This window comes from Saccostrea echinata, unplaced genomic scaffold, assembly GCF_033153115.1.
Source record: "Saccostrea echinata isolate AGI-Se365-2 ecotype Australia unplaced genomic scaffold, CSIRO_AGI_Sech_v1 ptg000002l, whole genome shotgun sequence".
Lineage (NCBI taxonomy): Eukaryota > Metazoa > Mollusca > Bivalvia > Ostreida > Ostreidae > Saccostrea > Saccostrea echinata.
The window spans coordinates 8,059,165-8,083,757 of NW_026889751.1; the positions used below are offsets into that span (position 1 = coordinate 8,059,165).

The 24,593-nt window shown below is 33.7% G+C and overlaps 2 protein-coding genes across 4 annotated transcripts in view; one reads left to right on the forward strand and one right to left on the reverse strand.

Annotated features, from left to right (window-relative positions):
- The first annotated feature begins 5,734 nt into the window (after positions 1 to 5,734).
- On the forward strand, positions 5,735 to 7,709 carry LOC133171522 (uncharacterized). Of its 3 annotated transcripts, none has more exons than XM_061306295.1 (3): positions 5,735 to 6,027; positions 6,288 to 6,405; positions 6,503 to 7,709. In XM_061306295.1, exons 2-3 carry the CDS (start codon positions 6,302 to 6,304, stop codon positions 7,185 to 7,187), a joined length of 789 nt encoding a protein of 262 aa, XP_061162279.1. In that variant the 5' UTR covers positions 5,735 to 6,027; positions 6,288 to 6,301; the 3' UTR covers positions 7,188 to 7,709. The 3 variants fall into 3 exon arrangements, with proteins under 3 accessions (XP_061162279.1, XP_061162288.1, XP_061162272.1); XM_061306304.1 differs by having other exon boundaries at positions 5,735 to 6,001; XM_061306288.1 differs by lacking the exon at positions 5,735 to 6,027 and adding an exon at positions 6,045 to 6,187.
- The window catches only part of LOC133171513 (WD repeat and HMG-box DNA-binding protein 1-like), a 31,676-nt gene continuing 14,232 nt past the window's right edge, over positions 7,150 to 24,593 (reverse strand). The window contains exons 22-27 of the mRNA XM_061306277.1: positions 24,377 to 24,477; positions 23,879 to 23,964; positions 22,581 to 22,709; positions 20,682 to 20,758; positions 20,269 to 20,404; positions 7,150 to 7,841 (exon numbers count right to left, since the gene is read on the reverse strand). Of these exons, the coding sequence (XP_061162261.1) occupies positions 7,725 to 7,841; positions 20,269 to 20,404; positions 20,682 to 20,758; positions 22,581 to 22,709; positions 23,879 to 23,964; positions 24,377 to 24,477 (646 nt within the window). The 3' untranslated portion in view covers positions 7,150 to 7,724. The remainder of the gene's footprint in view (positions 7,842 to 20,268; positions 20,405 to 20,681; positions 20,759 to 22,580; positions 22,710 to 23,878; positions 23,965 to 24,376; positions 24,478 to 24,593) is intronic.

Consider the following 24,593-nt stretch of genomic DNA (forward strand, 5'->3'; position numbering starts at 1 on the left):
TTTTGTTCCAAATAAGATGGTTTTCTGATAAAGTATTGTGAAATTGAGACGTCAAGCTATTTCCTGGAACACGACTTTTTGATTTTAGAACTGTGCTGCACTCGAGAAATCCACGTCAGGTCAAAAAATCTTAATAGGTACTGCATTCTTTATGCACTTCCGTTACGTTTACCTAAGGATTTTTCAACGCACTGACTGCAATCGTGTTTAAGAACTAACTGTGGGTTTCTTACGAGATGCAGAGTCAATCCGATAGTAATGAACTAAGATAGAAATATGTGAACCGACATTCAAGGTTGAAATTAAATAAATACATGTTTTTTATGCCCCCGTAATCGAAGATTCTCAGGCATATAGTTATTGTCCTGTCCGTCCGTCTGTCTGTCCGCAATAAATTTTGACTGGTTGTAGCTAGCCTTTTATATTTCACATGTGTATTACTTGTGATGACCTTTCTGTGGGTACCAACATATTTGACCCACTTTTGCAAAATTTGATCAGACTTAACTTTTGAACAGTTGATGTAAAGGCTTTCGTACTTCACATAGTATTCCTTGTGACAAAAACTTTCTTTGGATACGAACTTGACTCTTTGACATTGACCTTGGAGTTTGACCTACTTTTGAAAAAAATTAACCTTGGCCATAACTTTGAAACAGTTGGAACTAGGGCGTTCATACTTCACATGTATAATACAAGTGACAGGACCTTCCTCTGGATACTTGCAACTTTGACCCTTTTGACCTTGGAGTTTGACCTACAATTAAAAAACTTTAACCTTGTAAATAACTTTTAAACAGTTGGTGCTAGGGCTTTCATACTTCACATGTGTATTTGTTGTGACAAGACCTTTCTTTGGATACCAACAATTTTGACCCTTTGACCTACTTTTGAGAAAAAATTAACCTTGACCATAACTTTCAAACAGTTGATGCTAGGGATTTCATATTTCACGCACATATATTTCATATGTGACAAGACCTTCCCTTGGACACCATTTGACCTTGACCTTTACGTTTTACTTATTTTTGAAAAACTTTAACCTTCCCCATAACTTTTCAACGCTTGGTGCTAGGGCTTTAATTAATTCACAGGTATATTCCTCTAGACAAGACCTTTCTCCGAGTACCAACATTTTTTATATCTTGACTTGGAGTTTGACTTGCATTTGAAAAACTTAAACCTGCGCCATAAACTGCCCTACGTGAGCATCAGTGTTTCACAAACACATCTTGTTTACCCAGAAAGACCAGCGGGGCACAATGTAAACAAACCAGAGTGACATACCTTCCTTTCTTATATTGTGAGGTGGGGTATTTTTGTATAGAATGGTTATTTTGCATTTCTTCCCGATTTTTTTTCTATTGAATACATGATAAATAAGTGTAATAAACACAATTTGTGAAGAAATGTCCAACAAGGCCCGCGGTTGAATATTTGGAGCTGGGGTTCCTGTCCACAAGTACCTGTCTTCCATTTATATGTCGACTCGATATATCTTAGTGAACTTGAAATAAAAACACCTCAGAGTCTGCCACATATGTTTCATATTTAGATGTTTTACTGACTATAGATGATAAGGACCAATTAACAACTAAATTGTATGACAAACGAAATGTCCTCTGCTTTTCCACCATCATCTTTATTTTTGTTGTAATATTCCGCTATCACCTGCATATGGTGTTAACGTCTCCCAGCTTATTCGATACTCGAAAGCCTGCTCTGAGTGCGATCAATATATAAACCGAGGCAGGCTAATGACAGACAAGTTGACGTTACAGGGATTTCAACAACCTCGTTTAAAATCAGCATTTCGCAAATTCTATGGTCTTTATAATGACCTTATTAGCAAATATAACCTATAATTGGGCCGTATTTTGGCTGACGTGTTTCATACGGCTTTGTTTTTATACTGGATTTGACTACGAAGTATTCCGTCTACCTGATCAATACATAGGACTCACGGCGGTGTGACCGATCCAGAAGGGAAGCTTACTCATCCTAGGCATCTGATCCCATAACAGGAATTTCCGGGGGCTAGTGGTTTTATGTACTAGTCACAAATTTGTATTGTTTCAAGATTTTTTTTATCACTGTTCGTTATCTTCGCCTTTTTCATTAGGGTTAAGTGCCGTATATATAACTTGGTAAACATATGCAGTGTACATGTATTCCAAAAAGTAATTTTCTTTATCAATATGGTATACGACGATGATACATGCAAGGGAATATAGTATTAATACTTTAAAGCACATTGACCATTTCGCTTAGCCAGTTATGTAAACTTATTCGTATATATGTGACATTCTGATATTTTTTTTTACGATGTGGTATTTTTCACTTATCTGAAAATATAAGCTGCACTAAGTTTATAAGTAATATGCATGATCCCATTCAAGCATATCTGAATCACGCAAGTTCCATGTCATGACGTCATCAACAACAGAATATCTCAACAAATTAACAAAGAATAAATGCAAGAAAAAGACAACCTTCTGCAATGTGTTGCTGATTATCATATATTATCAATATACACCAAGTAGAGATTCAAGAGTTGTTCTTTCTATAGTGTGTGGTTATTGCAATACTTAAATCGATAGCAACAGATGGCTCTATTCTGCCTAAGGAAGCTGATCGCTCGGGAATACAGGTAAGTATTTTTTTTTTTTTTACTTATATTCATTATACTTTCCCTTTATGAATCAAATTTCATACAACATCATTTGATTAGAAAGCTGATTTTTATTTTTAATATAGATATCGATTTTTCAATGCCGGAATAGCCTAACTTAAATGATTCTGTCTGAATAAATCATTACAAACGTCCCGATGCCTTACAACAGCATGTTATCAAGAATACATCTACCTTTTGACTTTAATTTGGCAGTCGGAATTTACTCGTAAAACGAAGAGGGGTTACAGTGTGCATCTTAATTTAAGGACAATCAGCTGATTTACCGAAATTCAAATATCTGGCAGTGTTCCTATCCCTAAACTAATTGAGACCTTCTTTTAAATTTTGAAATTGTAGTTTTTAATTTAGAGTATATACAATAATTTATATACACCGTCAAAATATGTACGAATATTAAGTACACTTTATATTATTTAGAACCTTTAATCGTCAGTGTACGTAGGATTTTTTTTTTTTTTTTTGGTCTCCCTTTCGTGTTTAAATAACTTTTCACTTGAAGAACAAAAGGCAATATACGACTGCAAATAGATCGTTTTTATAAATCTTTTGTCAAAGACGATTATCAATATTGCGTGACGAAAATTCAATCTGCTAAAAATCGTTTTATTCCCACTACTGCACAAGGTAAGGCCGTTTGTTTATATTGGTGTGGCATTTTTCTTTGCAGTAAAAAAATTGCTATTAGGTTTTATGGTTTTGGTCTCAGAATTGCACAAGTTAGTAAACGGGTTAAAGAATTTACACATAAATACAGGTATTATTCTATTAACAAGTCCCGGAAGTTGCTTTACAATCATAAGCAAAATGCAGTATAGGCGACGTATTCATACCCTTCTATGGAAATAGACTCGCATAAAAAAGTATTAATTTGAATTACTAAATATTAATTAAAGAGTTGTAAACAATCCAAGTAACATAGCTGACACATGCCTTAATTGGACGCTTTTTAGAAAACGGCTCGTGTTATAAACAAATTTACTTATTCATCTCCTTTAAGTTTTGAAATAAATATATCAATTAATAGAATTAAATAAATTAGTTTTTTTTAATAAACTAAGATATGCAGGTGCTTGCAGACCATTTTATTACTTATTTACAACTTCAATAGTCATCTATATGAAATATTGAGGAAAGCAACAAACAATTGAAGTTGGGGGTCCAGTCATTTTAAAGACAGATTACTATATATGTCTATATTTTAACAATGAAAGCGGACCCCACCCCCTTCCGCCTTGGGCTCTATCTGCCATACGGATTCGCGATTTTGATGGAACTTGGCACGAATCTGCAATTATTTTTTGTTTGTTATTTCAAAAAATGACAGCAATTGCACAACTTTCGGTGACAATTTGATGAATAACACTATTCTACAACTGACTTCTGTATGACAGTACACTTTAATTTGACGCGTGTTCACCATTTTAACAACATTGGAATGAAAAGGTCATATACACCTTTTTTTGTTTTCCTATCAAAATTTTTAGTCTTTAATGGGATTTTCCGAGCATTTTGCATAGCGAACTATAACCTTAAAGGCCTACTATATTATCTTATTGATCATTGTAACAAACCAAATCGAAATACACAAGGCAAACACTTTAATAATATGCACAGAAATATTTCAATAAATAGTGACTAGGATCTACCTCAAATGTACTGAATAAAATGTATACGTCAATAAACGATGTTATTTGCACACTTGAATGTTTCCTTCCGTGCAGTGTGTGCCCCTTCAGTGCAATGCAAAAACATGATTGTGCCCCTTCAATGCAACGCACGAAATATAAATTTCTCTTTAGTGCAATGCACACATTAAGAATAATCTTTTTAAAGACGCCGTCAATTCTTGATCAATTTTGAGCAGACACAACTGTCTCACAGCTTTATATGCAATACAAAGGTAGCAGGCTTTGATGTGCCCTGTTTTTTTTCCTCTCTCTCTCTCTCTCTCCATTTCACATCGAATCAATACTTGTATAAATAAATCAACAGATAACAGACGAACATTATGAAATATATCCATGCAGAGACATAAATAACGAAAATAGAACTAATAAAATGTTATTTATGGCTCAAGAAAGACAAATAACGTGTGGCAATACCCCCCCCCCCCCCCAAAAGAAACAAAACAAAAAAAAAACAAAAAAAAAAACACAAAAACAAAACAAAAACACAAACACACACTGAACATACAAACAAAGACAAGCAAAAATTAAAGAATAAAATTTCAAAATCTGTACACCAAACCAAACTTGAGTTTGAACCCTTAATGTACAATGTAGACATGGTAGACGCGACCCTAAACCCTCGAGATTTGGCTATGGGACTTAGTATTAGGCACTTTCAACAACACATATGTCTGTACTAACTCAGACTTTGGTGTGGTACTGGCTACATGCACTACATTTCTAGTTAAAGGGGAAAAACACAAGCCATACCAAACATGTAGAAGCAAATTAAAAGGCTCAGTTTGATTACATTTTCTCATGCAAATGCCATCTACATGTATACAGCTACTGTCTAGCAGATACTTATTTGCAAAACAACCAGTATTGAATTTTTTCTCAAGATTTAATTTTCGGGTTTTTAAGCGCAAAAATTCATCCCTATAGTCGCAATACTGCATGTGCGCTATATATGTACATGTAAAATCCTTCCATCCAGAACCTATTTTTTTTTCTTTCGGGTCAATGTCGTCTTTGCATTATTGATATTGTTAGTTTTCTGAAAATAGAACAAGTAATTCTGAAGCCCATTATTGTCGCTTAGCCAATTTCCCAACCTTCATCTGTACCTTTAAAAGTCGTAAAAGATCATTAAATTATTTACTGGAGATCGTTCTTTGTGGCGATTTAGGAAAACTGATTACTGTATAGAACCCTTAAACCATGGATTCATAACACCAATGTAAAAGGTGCTTGAACTGTTTCAAAATCCCTGAAGTCGCTGCAATATGTAAGCACTACTTTATACTTCAGCTCCTGTAGATAAAGAAAACAAAACAGATCACTGCTTTCAATATTGCACTAATCAAATTTACATGGCGTGTAAACAACCTCTCTACAAAATTAAAAACAATGATGGATCCACACGGGATACAAACTAGATCTAAAATACCCCGTAAAGTGCTAATATACTGTTCCTGCTTTGTATTTTCAGATGCATCAAGCTAGTTAAAGTCCCCTGTGCCTATGTACCACAATGAACTATCATGCCTCAATCAAATGGCGCATTAATTCAACCAGCCAATTATTGTGATGAAGCAGCGAATTAGATTGTTCAACAAGGATGAATTATTGTATCATTGTGAGTGATGTTATACCCTTTGTGGGGTAAGATGCAGTGAAATTCCCTTGATTTTATACGAAAAACATGGAATTGTTGTATTTATAAGAAAATGGAATTTAATTACATTCAAGAAATGAAAATTGAAAAAATGGTTACTTTCTGTGCACGACTCGAAACCTGACATTTCTCAGAAATCAATAGCAGGTATTATCTTAGCACAGAATTGACATTATGCATTTTCTATTGCGATCAATTGTTATGATCTGTTTGAATGCACAAATTTTTGAATGTCACTCTTTTGCAGAAAATTGATGTAACATGGCGACTACGTTATCGAAGGATTTCGCTGCAATATTTTCCATCGTTTTCTTTGGCGGGTTATTTCTTTTCATCTGTATAATTTCCGCAATTAAAGCGGTCAGGTATGGTAGACTCTTTACTCAATACAAATGCATATTGTGATAACTACAGAAATGGATCACACTTTTATACGTGTTGTCTGGATTTTTTTTCTTCCAGAGACCGTAAGAAAATTAAGAAATTCATAAAAGCTAAGGAGGAGGCAATGAGAGCTGTACGGTTAAAAAGACAAGCTTATGTGAACATGGGTCAGATTGAAGAATCGCCAAAGCATGTGAATTACGTCATATACAACACAAACACAGGGAACGGCCCGTCTGCAAATCATAACTCCGCACCTGTTAATGGTGGTTTGATTGTTCAAAGTGAATACTCAAATGCAATTCAGAACAATAAGAAGACTTCGCCAAATAATGAGGATGCATCAAACTTACAGTACCATTGTGATGGATATTCTCCACGAGACTCTGTATACTCCATAGACACCTCATTACGTCATATTGCTTCCATGGAAAGCCTTACTGATGACGTAATGAAGTCGATTAACAAACGTGATCTCCAGAAACTAAAACAGGAAAAGAATTCAAAAAATGACAATTTACAGCAATCTTGTCCTCAAAGTACTTACAGTTCTTCTCCTAGTAGTGCTAACTTGAAATTACCAGAAGATTACGTCACTGCTACAAAAACATTACGTCGTTATTCCTATCAAGTGGCATGCGCAGAATCAACACTTGAAAAAACCCAGCCACAGTTCGCCAAGTCAGAGGCTATCATAAAAGCATACAAAAGTAACAATATTGCGTTTGAAAATGTTGCCTTTAATAGTGATAGGAATCCTTAACACTGACCATTTATACTTTTGAATATACATCACCGTAAATCCATGACATTGCAATGAAAACACTTGCTTGTCGACTCAGCAGTAAAATACAACTATTCATTTAAGGCTATAAGTATTTTTGTTCTATCCTTTTTTAATTACATTTAGTGTTTACACAGTATCAGCTTTATACTTGTGAAGAAAAACTCAATACTGTTTTTATGTAATACCAATACATGAATCGGTTCATTGTACTGTTTCAATGCAACACCAAATACAGGTAGACCATAAAAATGTCTTACAATTGTTCAATAGTAGCATTGTAAAACTGGCTTTCCTGATAGATATTGTAAAATTTTAATTGCATATCATATGCAAAAATCCATACTTCAACAATACCTATGCATGTCTGACAGAACTTGACATGCAAAAAAAAAAAAAAATCATTAATGGCCATTTTGTGCTTGATTTACCATCATGTATTGATTGCACATGTTTTATATAAAAATTTTCAAATAATAAATAGGATATAAAACTATAGAAGAGAGATTTCCATTGTTAATCTTTAGAGAAAGCGAAGCCTGCCAGCTTGGGGTTAACCTTTCTGGAGGGAGTATCGTCCTCTTCTCGTTTCCTCTTCTTGTTATCACCTTCTTTTGATTTCTGGATCCATACCTGAAACAAGCATCAAGTGTACATTATAAGGAGACATTGACCTGAGCTGAATGGGAATTATATTTTACAAATGCTTGATCATCTTGTCCTTATGTCCAATGACCATGTACAAAAATAAGCTAAAGTTTAAATTCATTGTGAATTTATATTGATTCATTTATTTTGATGTAGAGACTGCAAGTGCTTGGAATAATTTGTGACTTTTCACAGCTCTTTGACCATAACCTTGTAAACAAAACATTGTGTCCCTATAATGCTAAACTTGAATGCCATTGAAAAGGGCTACAACATTCTGAAATATGAGTTCATTCCATGTAAGGTTTAACATTGGACACAACAAAGCAGGAGCATCCCCTCGCAAGGCAGCACATAACTTTTTTTTTATGTTTCATACAAAACTCTTATCTATATTTATTTTGTTTAACTGCCAGTGATTTCTGATTTCTCTTATTCAATCTATACTACAACAGAATATTATGAAAATATCAGTAAAAATTTTGCTTTATGACTTGAGCGAAATAGAATCAAAACTACATGGGGATGCTTCTATTTTAATTTCAAAAACTGTAATCCTGTTATCTTTAAAAAAGATGTTTACAAGAATTTTCCTGGACATTCATATTTAAAACCTTGAAACCATATTGTGGCTTTTTTGCAGCCCCTCTGGCCATGATTTGAACACACATGTGAATTAACACTTAAAGTACAAGGGGATGCTTGCATAACACTTTGCTAGTCATGTACCTTATGTTTTTGAGAAGACTGAGAAGATTTTACCATATTACGGGCTATTTTAGTAAACAGCAAAACTAGCGATTCATAATATTAGCGTACTTAATTTTTAGTGATTTATGGGAAAGCCATATCTATTTTCTTATACAATATTAGTGATTGAATTATTGGTGTCAGTTACTTTTAGCGATACCAAAACAATCACTAATAATGCCAAAATTAGATGGTTGCTAAAAATTACTATTATATATGGTACTACATACTTTCATCCTCTATTGTGGCCCATACTAACTTTAATATCCCAGACACAGTATTTTCTTTTGGGAGTGGGCATGGGTAGATGGGTCTACACTCAAGAAGAAAAAAAAAATGAAGTTTTTTGTTGAACCTGTGGGTTTTGAAAGGACCGTTTTAACGATCTCACATATGTGAACTTTTCCCCAATTTTTTTCCTTTTTTACATGGATAATCCTTCATTTGCACTAACTTCAATCGATCCCCTTCACCTAAGAAAGTATTGTAACCATTCTGGTTCAAACTGGCAAAGTGCTACTGACAGGAGAAGAATATGATATGAAAAATTAAAAAGATGACACACAATACACATATGGTTGCCTTATTCACCCAGATTCCAGGTGAGCCTCACAGGCTCAAAACCTGACAAAAAAAAAACTTCCTCCTTCCACTGAGTGCAGGCACAATATGCAAACACTATATTGACCACAATTATTAACTAAACAAGGCAGACTTTTTTGGGGGGTTTAATGAAGTCATTACTATTCTTTGGAAAAAGCTTAGTGTATGATCCCTTTTATGCTTGCTGTCAGATGGGAAGTAGAGAAGTCTCAAATTAGCAGTGACAGAGAGGGGAAAACGACTGATAAAAACATCCAGAAAGGTGGATTGTTCAATTTGATATTTAATTAGAGACTTGATTTGCTAATGGGAAAGAAAGAAATTTCACACAGGATATGACAGAGCCGATCAATATAGAACTATCACTGTCAAGAACAGCTTGCTTTTTCCTATCAAAACGTTATCCCAGTGCTCCAGTGCTACTTCATCAAAGTGTCATTCAGTTACGTGTGGAAGCTGTATACACTGGACAAATGAAGGACCATGAACAGTAAAAGAGGTTTTCCATTATATATGTCATTTACTTACTACTGAATTATAAGTAATTCATATAATGAGTACATGGCAATTATAATCAGTCATATACTTACTGGCAACTGAAAATTGTGAATTAATGAAAGACACATGGTAATACATGTAGATGAGACCTGGCCATTAAAAATATTTGATTTTATGCAAATGAATGTTCTTTTCAAATGTTGTACTGTTTCTAATTATGAAATAAAGGCACAAGAAATCCAGATTGCATTTTTTTACATTTTGATTTATTACACATGACGAGAGTTTACCTACTGAACACATAAGTAAAGGTAACAACCCTCACCCCAAAGTGGTGTATGAAACAGAGGGTATATATTACTTCATTTAGTGCTTCTGTACCCAATGTCTGTCATGAAATCGGTCCATTTCTTTGAAATATAATATGACTTTACTTCTCTTGATCAATATTAAAAAAAATTACAATTATAATAAATTCCAACACATTCCTAATATTAACATTTTCTATTGCAAAGTGTAGCAAGGAACAAAATAAGAGAAAAGGTATAGGCAGTCAAGTGAATTCATCTCTTCTAATAACGTGGGAAGGAAAGTATCATTTTCAGTGCTGGTAAAGGGCTGGAAAAGCATTCAAAGGACTCTGATTTCCCTTGTGGATGAAACCGATCTCCTGTTGTAATAAAAATGGTTCAATTTTCACAAAAAAGTCAGGAATCTTAAGTGTGTTTGTAAATCTGTTTCTTCTAATGGGGCAGTAATTTTTTTTTTTATTTGGGAGTAATCAATCAATTAACTCCCCTGTATAATAATCATAATTTCTTGAAAGATTCATCTGTCTGTGTTAATGTTGTTATGACTTCCGATAGCCAAGACCTCATTTCCACATTTAAATTCAACTGAGCTATAAGCTGAAAGCGCCTTTCTGATAAAGTTTTGTCTATTGTCAGTTTGTCTGTTTTAAAACCTTTCACAGTTTCAAACAAAATTCTCATATACTATAACTAGCCTACATAATATGCAGGTACATGTATCCCCATCAGGCCCATGATGTGTATATTCAATTATCTTCAAAGTTCAATTTCCTCTGCTGTAACAACAAAGCCACAATAAGTCAAATCAATATGCAACCATCCTTGTTCACAATTCTGTCAACCTACTGTAAACCACTTTTTATTCACAAAAACTTTATTTGCACAAAATAATGCACAATAATAAGACAGTTTGCTCATGAAAATACAGTTCTCCCATATAATTGTATTATAAAAGATCAAGTAAAACAATAACCAGAATTTGTGAAAATTTTGTCTCGCTTATAAAAGCAACATTACTATTTTGTGAAAATAAGATGTCACAAAATCTTTGTGATCTAAAGTATCTAAAACTTTGTCTCCTCCACAGTGCATTACTTTTTTCCACTTCAAACCACATCTCATCTTTGTACAGATACTGTCCATGTTGCACCATCATCATGTGAACTTCAGTTTTTACTTATATACAGGTAGGGGTTAATTTTTGCAAAAAAAAAAAAAGGTTAGACAGGTGATGAGTGAATGAATCAATGTAGATGCAAATAATTTTTTTTATTTAGAATATATTCAGAATTTTGACTATTAATTTCAATTATAAAATCTAATACATAAGATTGCCTTACATTTACAATAATATATACAGCAAAACTTTCTATTCCAACATGCACTGGGAGACGCATTTTGTGTTAGAATACTAAGAATAGACAGGGTGTCAGACTGCACAGTGTAAACAACATGGAAAACAGTAAAACGGGAGTGAAAAGAAAGGTCAGATTTCACAGTGAAATGGATTGCATAGGTGTCAGATTAGACAGCTTTCACTATATTTTAAAAAATTATTTGTTGGCAGATTAATTTTTACATTTTTTTTTTTCTATACATACAACCTAATATCTAACACTTCCTTGATTTATAATCTTTCCATTAATCTGATAAAATTATTCATTTTTTTTAAGATAAAATTCTATAAAAAATACAACAGTGATAAATGAATTCCTGTAAATCCACTTCTTCAAATTAGATTAAATCTACACCAGGGGATCACTGAATTCCTGTAAATCCACTTGATCAGTGGCAATTAAATCTGCCATTTTTGATATAAACAAGGAAAAACATCATTTTAAATTTTGCTAAATAAAAAAAAAAAACTGGAGTGGTCTAACTTGTCTCATTTCACCACAACCATTCATTAAAATTTCAAGTATAACCCTTCCTTCTGCATCTTTCATCTGTGCTACAGCTTTAATATAAGAAACTCTGACAAAGTCCTGGAAAACTTCCCTGCCCTCAAAATCATGGGTTTATAATTTTATAGTAACCCCACCATTCCTATCTTAATAAACATCAATATTGATACTTTTCCACCATTTTTTTATTCTAAAGATATGGACAAAGATAAACACCTGTTACAGTACATGACTATAAAGCTACTATTGCCAAAAATATGTAAAGTACCATTCATTGTGTGTTTGTCTCATATAACAATGCAGTGTTGCATTCATTGCAAGTAACACTTCCTGTGTTAAATAGCATTTTCATGTTTGTTTATTCTTATGTTTGGGTTGTTAATATATTGTGTTCTCAATGAATACCCCAGTACATACCTGGTTTGAACTTGATTCCAGCCATTTGATTTTTCTGTGCGTGTTGTTAGCATATGTTTTCGGTGAATAAGATTCTTAAACAGTGCAGTGAAAGATTCATCTGTCTGTGTTAATGTTGTTATGACTTCCGATAGCCAAGACCTCATTTCCACATTTAAATTCAACTGAGCTATAAGCTGAAAGCGCCTTTCTGATAAAGTTTTGTCTATTGTCAGTTTGTCTGTTTTAAAACTTTTCACAGTTTCAAACAAAATTCTCATATACTATAACTAGCCTACATAATATGCAGGTACATGTATCCCCATCAGGCCCATGATGTGTATATTCAATCATCTTCAAAGTTCAATTTCCTCTGCTGTAACAACAAAGCCACAATAAGTCAAATCAATATGCAACCATCCTTGTTCACAATTCTGTCAACCTACTGTAAACCACTTTTTATTCACAAAAACTTTATTTGCACAAAATAATGCACAATAATAAGACAGTTTGCTCATGAAAATACAGTTCTCCCATATAATTGTATTATAAAAGATCAAGTAAAACAATAACCAGAATTTGTGAAAATTTTGTCTCGCTTATAAAAGCAACATTACTATTTTGTGAAAATAAGATGTCACAAAATCTTTGTGATCTAAAGTATCTAAAACTTTGTCTCCTCCACAGTGCATTACTTTTTTCCACTTCAAACCACATCTCATCTTTGTACAGATACTGTCCATGTTGCACCATCATCATGTGAACTTCAGTTTTTACTTATATACAGGTAGGGGTTAATTTTTGCAAAAAAAAAAAAGGTTAGACAGGTGATGAGTGAATGAATCAATGTAGATGCAAATATTTTTTTTTATTTAGAATATATTCAGAATTTTGACTATTAATTTCAATTATAAAATCTAATACATAAGATTGCCTTACATTTACAATAATATATACAGCAAAACTTTCTATTCCAACATGCACTGGGAGACGCATTTTGTGTTAGAATACTAAGAATAGACAGGGTGTCAGACTGCACAGTGTAAACAACATGGAAAACAGTAAAACGGGAGTGAAAAGAAAGGTCAGATTTCACAGTGAAATGGATTGCATAGGTGTCAGATTAGACAGCTTTCACTATATTTTAAAAAATTATTTGTTGGCAGATTAATTTTTACATTTTTTTTTTCTATACATACAACCTAATATCTAACACTTCCTTGATTTATAATCTTTCCATTAATCTGATAAAATTATTCATTTTTTTTAAGATAAAATTCTATAAAAAATACAACAGTGATAAATGAATTCCTGTAAATCCACTTCTTCAAATTAGATTAAATCTACACCAGGGGATCACTGAATTCCTGTAAATCCACTTGATCAGTGGCAATTAAATCTGCCATTTTTGATATAAACAAGGAAAAACATCATTTTAAATTTTGCTAAATAAAAAAAAAACTGGAGTGGTCTAACTTGTCTCATTTCACCACAACCATTCATTAAAATTTCAAGTATAACCCTTCCTTCTGCATCTTTCATCTGTGCTACAGCTTTAATATAAGAAACTCTGACAAAGTCCTGGAAAACTTCCCTGCCCTCAAAATCATGGGTTTATAATTTTATAGTAACCCCACCTTTCCTATCTTAATAAACATCAATATTGATACTTTTCCACCATTTTTTTATTCTAAAGATATGGACAAAGATAAACACCTGTTACAGTACATGACTATAAAGCTACTATTGCCAAAAATATGTAAAGTACCATTCATTGTGTGTTTGTCTCATATAACAATGCAGTGTTGCATTCATTGCAAGTAACACTTCCTGTGTTAAATAGCATTTTCATGTTTGTTTATTCTTATGTTTGGGTTGTTAATATATTGTGTTCTCAATGAATACCCCAGTACATACCTGGTTTGAACTTGATTCCAGCCATTTGATTTTTCTGTGCGTGTTGTTAGCATATGTTTTCGGTGAATAAGATTCTTAAACAGTGCAAGATGAAAATTATTATGAGATTTAATTGTCCTGTGAAAAATCTACTGAGCTTTGAAAGTTGGGCACTTTGAATTACATCCCAAGAGAGGTAAAGAAAGATGCCACAACGGCTGTTTGCATGGAATTATTATGGTTTTCAGTATACTGTTTGGTCTTCTCTCTCCACATACGTCAAAATATGAAATAGTCAAAGGAATCTTGGATCAGTATTACAATGACCATAAATCTAACATCATAACATTTATATACACATACTGTGTTTTCATCAACATTCGTTGAACACCAATTTTCCTGGATTTCATTGTTGACTTAATCCATGAAAACAAATGTTCATCAAAATAAGAAATGTGACAATTCATATTCATGATTTCTACCAAACTGAAATTCACTAGAGTGGAATTAATTCAATTACATTGTTCACTGAATACAACCTGAATCCCAGAAGGCACTGATACAAGAAAAGGTATATGACTCTTGACATAGACCAGACTTCTCGATCTACTTAATTACATTATCTTAATGGTCAATAATGGAATAATTCAGTGACCAATGATTGATGAGCAAAGGACAAGTGAAGTGTCGATTATTAAGAATTCATACATGATAGGCCCTACATTAACAAATGAAAATCTCATTATTGGATTTTTTTCTGTTAATGAGGAGAATTAAGTTTGACATAGGTATTTATGATTCTGTGTTATCTACATTGGACCTGACATAAAGTGACCCCTCCTAGATGGTCTAATTGTTTATAAGTTCTTTATTGCCAATGAGCTGCATTTGAAATTAATATCATACAAAACTAATATCAAAAACTTTGACAAAATGAAAAAAGATTACTTCCACAACTTGAAATGCCCATTAAGTTTTATGTAAGCTTCCTTGCTAATATAAAAGAAATAATAATATTTTTTTAATATGGAACTAAAAATTAATGCTTAAGTTATTGAGGCAATTCATACTGTAAATTCCTAAATATATGCGAGGAATTAATTATCGCGTAATCACGCGAGAATAACCACTCGCGAAATAAAATTACTCGCTTTAATTTTTATGGTGCTGAAATCCATGTGAAAACTCTTGATCAAGCGACCACTCGCAAATAATACTTCTCGCGATTTGTCGTCAGAGGGCCATTTCGCGATATTAAGTACTCGCGTAAAATAAGGAATCTACAGTATTAAGGAGGCTCATTACACCACTTTTTGATGACGTACTACACAGAAAAGTAAACCTCCATTGTTTTGTCCGTTTTCTCCTGGGGACGAATTGTACAGGTTCGCTTTGCTGATGATCTAAATCTTTAAAACGCTCTAAAAAATAGATCTAGACTACATGCGATGTTGTAAACAATGGGAATTTGGTAACGGATTCATAAATAAATCACGAACGAAGAAGGGTTACTTTTAAGTCGAGACCAAAGAGATTGACAGTCAAATCTTCACTACCCAACTATTGTACAATGTCATACCGAAAGCCGCAAGTTCTATCCCTGACAACGTGTATGTATAGAGGAAATTCGAGTTGAAATCTACAGCCTCGTTGAAATAAATTATAATTGACTTGCGCTTTTAGAGAAGTGTACTCTTGTTGGTTTGTGTGCTTGTCTTTATTTCTTTGAAAAATGTATATTTATTTTAGAAATTTTAGCTTATTCTGAATCTGATATGATCAACCGTTCCTGAGTGTTTTGAGTCAGGGGGATTTAGGAAAGATAACTCTTGCAAGTGGACTTTTTATTCCAATTATTTTATAAATTGGAATTTTCATTTCCTTAAAACATTTTTCATTCAATTTGTCACTTGTTATTCATTAATATACATTTCTTGTTTATTTATAACTGATTTTCAAATTATTCATGCAAAGATTAAAAAGAAAATCACATTAATTCTTTTTTGGGAGAAAATTATTTTTTCTAATAAAAGTAATATTGAATATTATGAAGTGTTATTATATTTCTTACATATCTGAAGATGATATCCATCACTTGACACTGAGATTTCTGCAATACTTTCAATCAGAAACTTGAAATAAAACATTTTACCAAAATCAGAAAAAAGATTAAAAATTCTTTAAAAAATATTTATCATATCATAACCTCCATTTGGATATTTGAAATCTTCATTAAAAGGGGTGCTGTAATGAAATCTAAAATAAACTGTGGGTGTAATGAGCCTCCTTAATCTTGATGTCTCAACTGTAATATATTTTACTTGGGGGGGGGGGAGGGGAAATAAAACAAAGTTTCCCCTTCCCTAAAGATATTCCTAGATATATGACTTTGACATGATCTTGACCTTTGAGATTAGTCATTAGAAACTTTTTTTTAAGGGTATTACAGTTCCAAAGTTTTGACCTGATACAATTTTACCATTTCATTGCTTCAAACTTGACCTGCAAAATATGACTATGAATGAAGAAAACAATCGTGGAACACTGAAAAGATCAGACTCCTGTTTCAATACATCTACTCAAGGGTTTGACACTTGAAGCCATGTCACCATTTCCTCATTGCCCAGTGACCTTCACCTTAATGACCTTGAGTCAAAATCATGACACAGCTTTAAATAGTCTGAATCATTCCAGTTTAGGGTTTTAAGGTTATAGCCCAAGATTTCATGTCGGACAGGACACATGGACATATGATATACTGTCAGGGTTGCGAATAACCACTCGCCCACTTGCAAATGAGAATAATTACGTCTGTGGACAACCAAATTTTGAGTATTTTATTGCCCACATCGCGAGTATGAATTTTATCGGAACTTTTCTGGACCTCAATAGTGATTTACTCCTTCTATGAAAGGAACTTTTGTTGTAGCTATTTCTTACCTAAAAAACATGCTCTAGACCCTAAATCACATCAACTCCCATTATTTCTATGCAAGGTCAGGTCTCAAGTGAAGAAATAGATGTTGAAATCCACAGAAAAATGAAACACTGTGGACAGCAAAGTACACGTTTTTCTTAGAGATTTTGATACAAAAAGAACTAAAATTTTTTTATTACTAAGTGAACAGGAAATTGGAGCCCAAAAATATCAATGTGGACTAGTAGTCTTGTGTAAAATTGGGGCCCATATGGCCCCTAAGGTTTTAAAAGTTATTTGCAACCCTGACTGTACACAGTGAATAAACCAAAAGTATTCTATGGTTATGTCCACTGTGGGGTGCAAATGTCAAATGATCTTTCTGTATATTCTTTTGAAATTGTTATATGTGATAAATTTTATTAAAGGGTTTGGTCAATTTTCTTTAAGGAGGTTCATCAAGACCATAATTGCTATAGTCATGACCATATTAAATGTGGAATTACATGCAAGTCTAACAAGAAGTCTGTGAGCCAATGCTCATTAGTAATACCCCCGCCTTGATGTGAATGTACACAAGTTCAGTTATGGACTGACACAAGGATGAACAAGAAGTTGACATCAGATGCATACAAAAATGAATCCCACCATATTGCAGGCCTAAACAAAGAGTGTGCTAAAATTTCAAGCATCTGCAATTAGTAGTTGCTGAGAAAACTGCGACCAAAATTTGTTCTGTATGGTACGGACAGATGCACGGATAAACAGGAAGTTGACATCGGATTCGTACAAAAATGATTCCCACCATATAGCATGCCTAAACAAAGAGTGTGCAAAAATTTCAAACATCTGCAATAAGTAGTCGCTGAGAAAACTGAGACCAAAATTTGTTATGAATGGTACAGACAGACGCACGGATAAACAGGAAGTTGAAATCAGATTCGTACAAAAATTTATCCCACCATATGGCATGCCTCAACAAAGTGTGTGCTAAAATTTCAAGCATCTATGATGAGTAGTTGCTGAGAAAGCTGTGATGAAAAATTTGTTACGGACAGACAGACACACAAGGGTAAAACAGTATACCCCCCTTTTCTTCGGAGCAGGGATATAATTATAGACAGGGATTCACTCCAGCATTAACTTGAAGGGGAAAAAAATTAAATAAATCTACATCACAATGTCTGCATATTAATGTGCGAAAGTGCTGACATACTTTTCAGCAGGAGAATTTTAAATCAGAATCTAAAACATTAACCTCTGCACAATTCTCTTAACATTATACTGATACACATTTATTACATTAATATGATAGATTCCTTAATGATTTATTAAAATTCCTCCAGTTATAAGGATAGGTAATCATAAGTCTCTTATGAGACTGTAGCTCTGCTGGTTTGTACCTACAGGTGTATAATAATGGAAAAGAAAAGTTGCTCCTGGACTTGAAACACTTATTTGTTGAGTTTTACATGCTAACCCTACTGAAATCAGGCCAAACTTCAAAACATTGGTAATCAAAGATTACGAAGCTCACCTCGACGAATGTTATCAGTAAAAGTAATGCAAATCTCACATCATATTTTCTTTATAGTTAGTGTGCATCCTGAAAACAATATTCATGCAAGTTCTGTGTAAGTAGGTCTTATAGTTCGTTGGGAATTGACCTGTTCCAAAAACTTTAACCTGTTCACTAATCAAGAAAATGTCTTTTATTTCCTACATCCGAAGCAAGTCTAGAATGCACCATCTATGCAAGTTAAATCATAACAGGCCATACAAATAATTATAGAGCTACTCCAAACACACTGTCATGGTTACTCATTTGGAAAATATATGTCAGACCCAGCATCCGAAGCAAGTCTGGTAGTGCCCATCCCTAGATACATCATCCATGCAAGTTTGGTCCAGGTAGGGCTTATAGTTACTTGGGAATAGACCTGCTCTGAAAACTTTAACCTGGTCACTCATCTGGAAAATGTAGGTCAGATCCAGCATCTGAAGCAAGTCTGGTAGTGTCCATCCCTAGATGCATCATCCATGCAAGTTTGGTCCAGGTAGGGCTTATAGTTACTTGGGAATGGACCTGCTCCAAAAACTTTAACCTGATCACTCATCTGGAAAATGTAGGTCAGATCCAGCATCCGAAGCAACTCTGGGAGTGTCCATCCCTAGATGCATCATCCATGCAAGTTTGGTCCAGGTAGGGCTTGCAGTTACTTGGGAATGGACCTGCCCCAAAAACTTTAACCTGGTCACTCATCTGGAAAATGTAGGTCAGATCCAGCATCCGAAGCAAGTCTGGTAGTGTCCATCCCTAGATGCATCATCCATGCAAATTTAGTCGAAGAAGGGCTTATAATTACTTGGGAATGGACCTGCCCCAAAAACTTTAACCTGGTCACTCATCTGGAAAATGTAGGTCAGATCCAGCATCTGAAGCAAGTCTGGTAGTGTCCATCCCAAGATGCATCATCCATGCAAGTTTGGTCCAGGTAGGGCTTATAGTTACTTGGGAATGGACCTGCTCTAAAAACTTTAACCTGGTCACTCATCTGGAAAATGTAGGTTAGATCCAGCATCTGAAGCAAATCTGGTAGCATCCATCCCAAGATGCATCATCCATGCAAGTTTGGTCCAGGTAGGGCTTATAGTTACTTGGGAATGGACCTGCTCCAAAAACTTTAACCTGGTCACTCATCTGGAAAATGTAGGTCAGATCCAGCATCTGAAGCAAGTCTGGTAGTGTCCATCCCTAGATGCATCATCCATGCAAGTTTGGTCCAGGTAGGGCTTATAGTTACTTGGGAATGGACCTGCTCAAAAAACTTTAACCTGGTCACTCATCTGGAAAATGTAGGTCAGATCCAGCATCCAAAGCAAGTCTGGTAGTGTCTATCCAGTTAGGACTTATAGTTACTTGGGAATAGACTTGCTCCTAAAACTTTAACAGGGACACTGACGCTAATGCCGTGCCAGGGGCATAGCATAAGCTCATCTCTACTTCGTCGAGGTGAGCTAAAAATCATTTGAAGGAAATAAAAATAAGCTATTTTAAGCAACCCTTTACCATTGTCTGGTGTTTTTTTTCAAGTCTGACGTTCATTCAAGAATTTAGAGGAATTTAAAACTGTTACCTGTCTTTCTTCTTTGGGAATTTTACGAAATCTCTCTGCTGCCGACTGCACCAAATTATCTTCATCAACATCTGGGAATTCCTCAGCGAGATCCGACTTAACTTCCTCAAACCATAAATCAAAGGCACTCTTAGGTCTGGTATAAAGACACCATATTGAAAGCAATAAAGGAATGAAATGAAGAGCGCAATTATAAATTATCGTTGATTTAAAAAAAAAAATCAGTAAAACATGTTTATAACAAATTCAACCTTACAGCAAAGTGATTTTATTCCCGCTAGTTTTTAAAATTTGTTTCATAAATCTATCTGATAAAATGAATAACACATATAATGAATCAAAATTATGTTCCTGGCACTTTGTTAAAAATGTGATTTACTATATAAGTCTTTATTAGCAGTTAGCTGCCTTACTTTTTCTGGCTATCTTCTTTACTGGTCTCATCTTTTGAAGTCTTCACAGCAGTTATCTTCCCTTGATTTTGAGGAGTCTGGGAAAGCAAGAATAAGAAATATAAGGCTATTCCCAGTGTTTTCTATATTTAGCATCTGTGTGCACCTTGATTTTGGATACCCCATATCAGAAAAAACAAACAAAATCAGGAGTCCTGAAATTGATTATTCTGGTCAAAATCTTTTAATTCTGTCAATATCTCTAAGTATTTGTCTACAATATGTCATATTAGGTAAATGTATATTTTAAGCATTTAATACTTTGATTTTGCTAAGACTAGATCTTTCTACAAGAAAAATAGATTAACGAAATCAAATGCTTTGAATGACGTCATGTTAAAGACTATAAAGTCTGTGTTTCAATTTCTGTCTTGTTTGTTTTTTTGCAAGTAGGTTGGTAGATTTTTGAAAGATGGATGTACACTAACTTGGAATGGCCTAATCAAAATGCCCATGGGCCTTTTTGGTCACTTTAGTATCTTTTTTCCCTCTCTTTCTACATATTCCTTCCTGTAAGTAACTGTTTGTCAATGCTAGATTCTCAATTTACAATTTCAGGAAATTGCAGATTGCTCCACATATACAAACAGTTTGTCCAGTGGATGTCCAAGAGCTAAAAAAATCTTTAAAAGATTTAATGCATTTTCAAACTTAGCCCCATCTCTTAGGAACCTTACTGCTAGTGAACATAAATTTCACAAATTTAGAAGCCTTCAATTTACACAGTTTGTATGGTAGATGAACAGGAACAATCAATCATTTAGGCCATATCCTGAGGATTCCTGTTTTACCACCCTCTTGACAGGGTTGCAGATAACCACTCGCCCACTCCCAAATGCGAGTAAAATTTGCTGTAGGCAAATAGATATAATTAAAAATCTGGTCGCCCACATGGCGAACAATTTTTTTCCAGAACATTAACACATTTCAGTTTTATATTTTATGTACTTCCAGTTTTTAAGAAAACGCTCTATTAACCTAGATTTTTTGTGTTGCTTACAAGCATATTATTCAAACATATTCGTAACTGAGATAAAACATGGTGATTTATCCAAGAGGTTAAATCTCGGTTGATACAAGAGCATGTTTGAGATTGTTCTAACAGAAATATTGTAACAATCGGCTATGGTTGTCACACACTCCATCCGGACTAGTTATTCACAGACAGAATTTGAATTACCGTGTCAAATGCATACAATAAAAGATCGTAATCAAACTTCATCACAGGTTTATGTAATGGTAATTCATTATTTAATATGCCCCCTTGTTAAACCATAGTTGCTTCAGTTGTTTAAATGAAACTCTACAAAATGTAATGAACATATTATTGGATAAAAAGTTTTTAGAAAAGAGAAAACATGACAAATATTCATATACTGCGAACATATCAATAATACGAATAAAAACATCAATTAGAAAAATTAAGGATTTTTGTTGTTATTTTCAATTTACATATAATGTGGGCCCGTGGATCACATTGTGGACTCGTAAAATTTGAAAAGTTAGGAGCCCACATGGCCCCTATTTCAAAAGTTAACCACAACCCTGTCTTGAGATGGCATTATATACTAAATTTGGTTAAACTTGGTTCAGTAGTTTCCATTTATGGTTAATATGTTCAAAAGTATATAGAAATTGCATGATACATTTATATGAAGAGTGATGAAAATGGGGTGTCTCAGGTGACAATAAATTTTATGTTTAAATCAAAACATGTGCAAGCATTTTTGTAATAAGATCCATTTATACTTTACCAAAACTTCTGTTTTCGATTTTCAGCATCTAAAACAACACAATACATGGAAAACTTACTTCAAACAAGGATTGCAATGTTTACACAAACTGGGAAGAGTTACCTACCCTTTTGACAGCTTTTACTGGTCTGGTATTTTTCAGAGTCACCTGACCTGGGCTAGTCTGTTTCTTTTTAGACATGCTATCAAAGACCTGTGTGCCTTTAGTGGGTTCTGGTTTCTGTGGTGTAAGTACCTGAAATGAAGAAAAAAGATAAAATACCCATTCTGAAAAAAATAATCTAGACTTCACTGCTGGATTTCACAGCTTTGATTTCACTCATGGTAACAGTTAACTTATTTTTTTGCATTACTTTCAATTTATATACCTGTACCGTGAAATCTGTCAAATCCAAAATGCACTGGAAGACACATTTTGTGTCCGAATAGACAGGTTGACAGATTGCACAGTGTAAGGAACATTAAACACAGTAAAATGGGAATTTAAATAAGGTTCAGAATTCACGGTGAAATGGGTTGTACAGGTTTTGGATTAGACAGTTTTCATTGTAAATTTTTTTGTTTGTTTCTACATATCATTTCCAAACTGTTTGAATTTAAGATTTTATCCTACTGCAAAAAATATGTTGGGAATAAAAGCTGTATACTACAGAAGGTGAAAAAAAGTGTCATTCTGCAGAAATTAAATAAAGTCTTTAAAAAGACTCAAATATCTATGATCACCAAGGATTTCCACAACATCACCCCCCCCCCCCCCCCCCCCATATTGAAACAAAAAAATGGTCATAACTATCACTGTATATAAAATTTAATATGGATCCATCAGTACAATTTACACATAGAGACTCATTTACAGATTTGTACCTAGAGCACACTCAAAAATTACATGTAGAGGTATCTGTTTTCCTCAAAGTATTCCAGACATATTCAGCCATCCATTTCTTACTACTATGACTCCCAAGATTCTAAAATACTTATCCTGGATCAGTCTAAAACTCGTCATACAGTGCAAAATTTAATTAAACTAAACTTTTGTAGTTAATAAAATCTTTTCAAAACTTATGTATACTGTAAATGAACTTTTACTCATGTGCGAGAAATTTTCGCAAGTTTCACGACCTACTCTAACTCGCAAATATTAATTAACGCGAACCAATTATTTTGCTTTGTATTTGTAGAGAATGTTTCCTCAGTCGTGAAAATTAATTGTCGCGGATTGATTTCAAACTGACAATTCCCAAATAAAAGATGACGCAAATAATAGTTGGTTTACAGGAATCCTAATGAAAGATAAAAACACCTTTGGAGTAGGTTAATATAGCATTGACACTCTAATGCAGATGTTGATGAATTTGATCATCCAAAGGATCTGGACTTGTGCTTTTGTATATTTTGATGACATACCTTAAATGGATTTGATCTTCCCGAGGAGCTATAGGATTGAGATAGCATTTCGGCCTTCCCTCTAGGTTTCAAATTTAACATGGGTCCTATAAAATGTATAAAAGATTGATAACTTCATAGTTACTGATGACTGTCACATATATGATCCTTTCTATTTTTGGTCTTCGAACAAAGCTACAACCATGAATCAAAATGGCTAAAAATCTCAATTTCTTCAACTTCTAGGCCAATTGCCATGGAATCAGAAATCAACAGCAAACAAATCCTTGATTGTTTCATTTGAAAGACAAGGGCCTACTCATGCATAAAATTTCAAGAATATTTGTGGTCGTGTCAAAAATATTTAAGTGCTTGTAAGGAATGCTCTTAAATTTGAATCTCAACAATTATCAAATTATAAGCAAAACATCATATTAATTGTGTTTGTTTAAATTTCAAACACTACACCTTCTAAAATAAAATTTATTTAATTTGTCTATGCTTTATATGGAAAATTACCATTAGCACTTTGTGAGTCTGTATTTTCTTGATCTACTTCCACATCATTTTCTTCCATTTCTTCATCTTCCTGTACATGGTTCTGGTGACTATGTGCAACTCTGTAATAAAAAAAAGATATCCTTTTAAAATAATGCAATACTGACAAAACATACAAAGAACAATCAGATAGAAGAAAGAAAGTAAAAGAATAGAGTCGATCAATCAAATGCTAGAC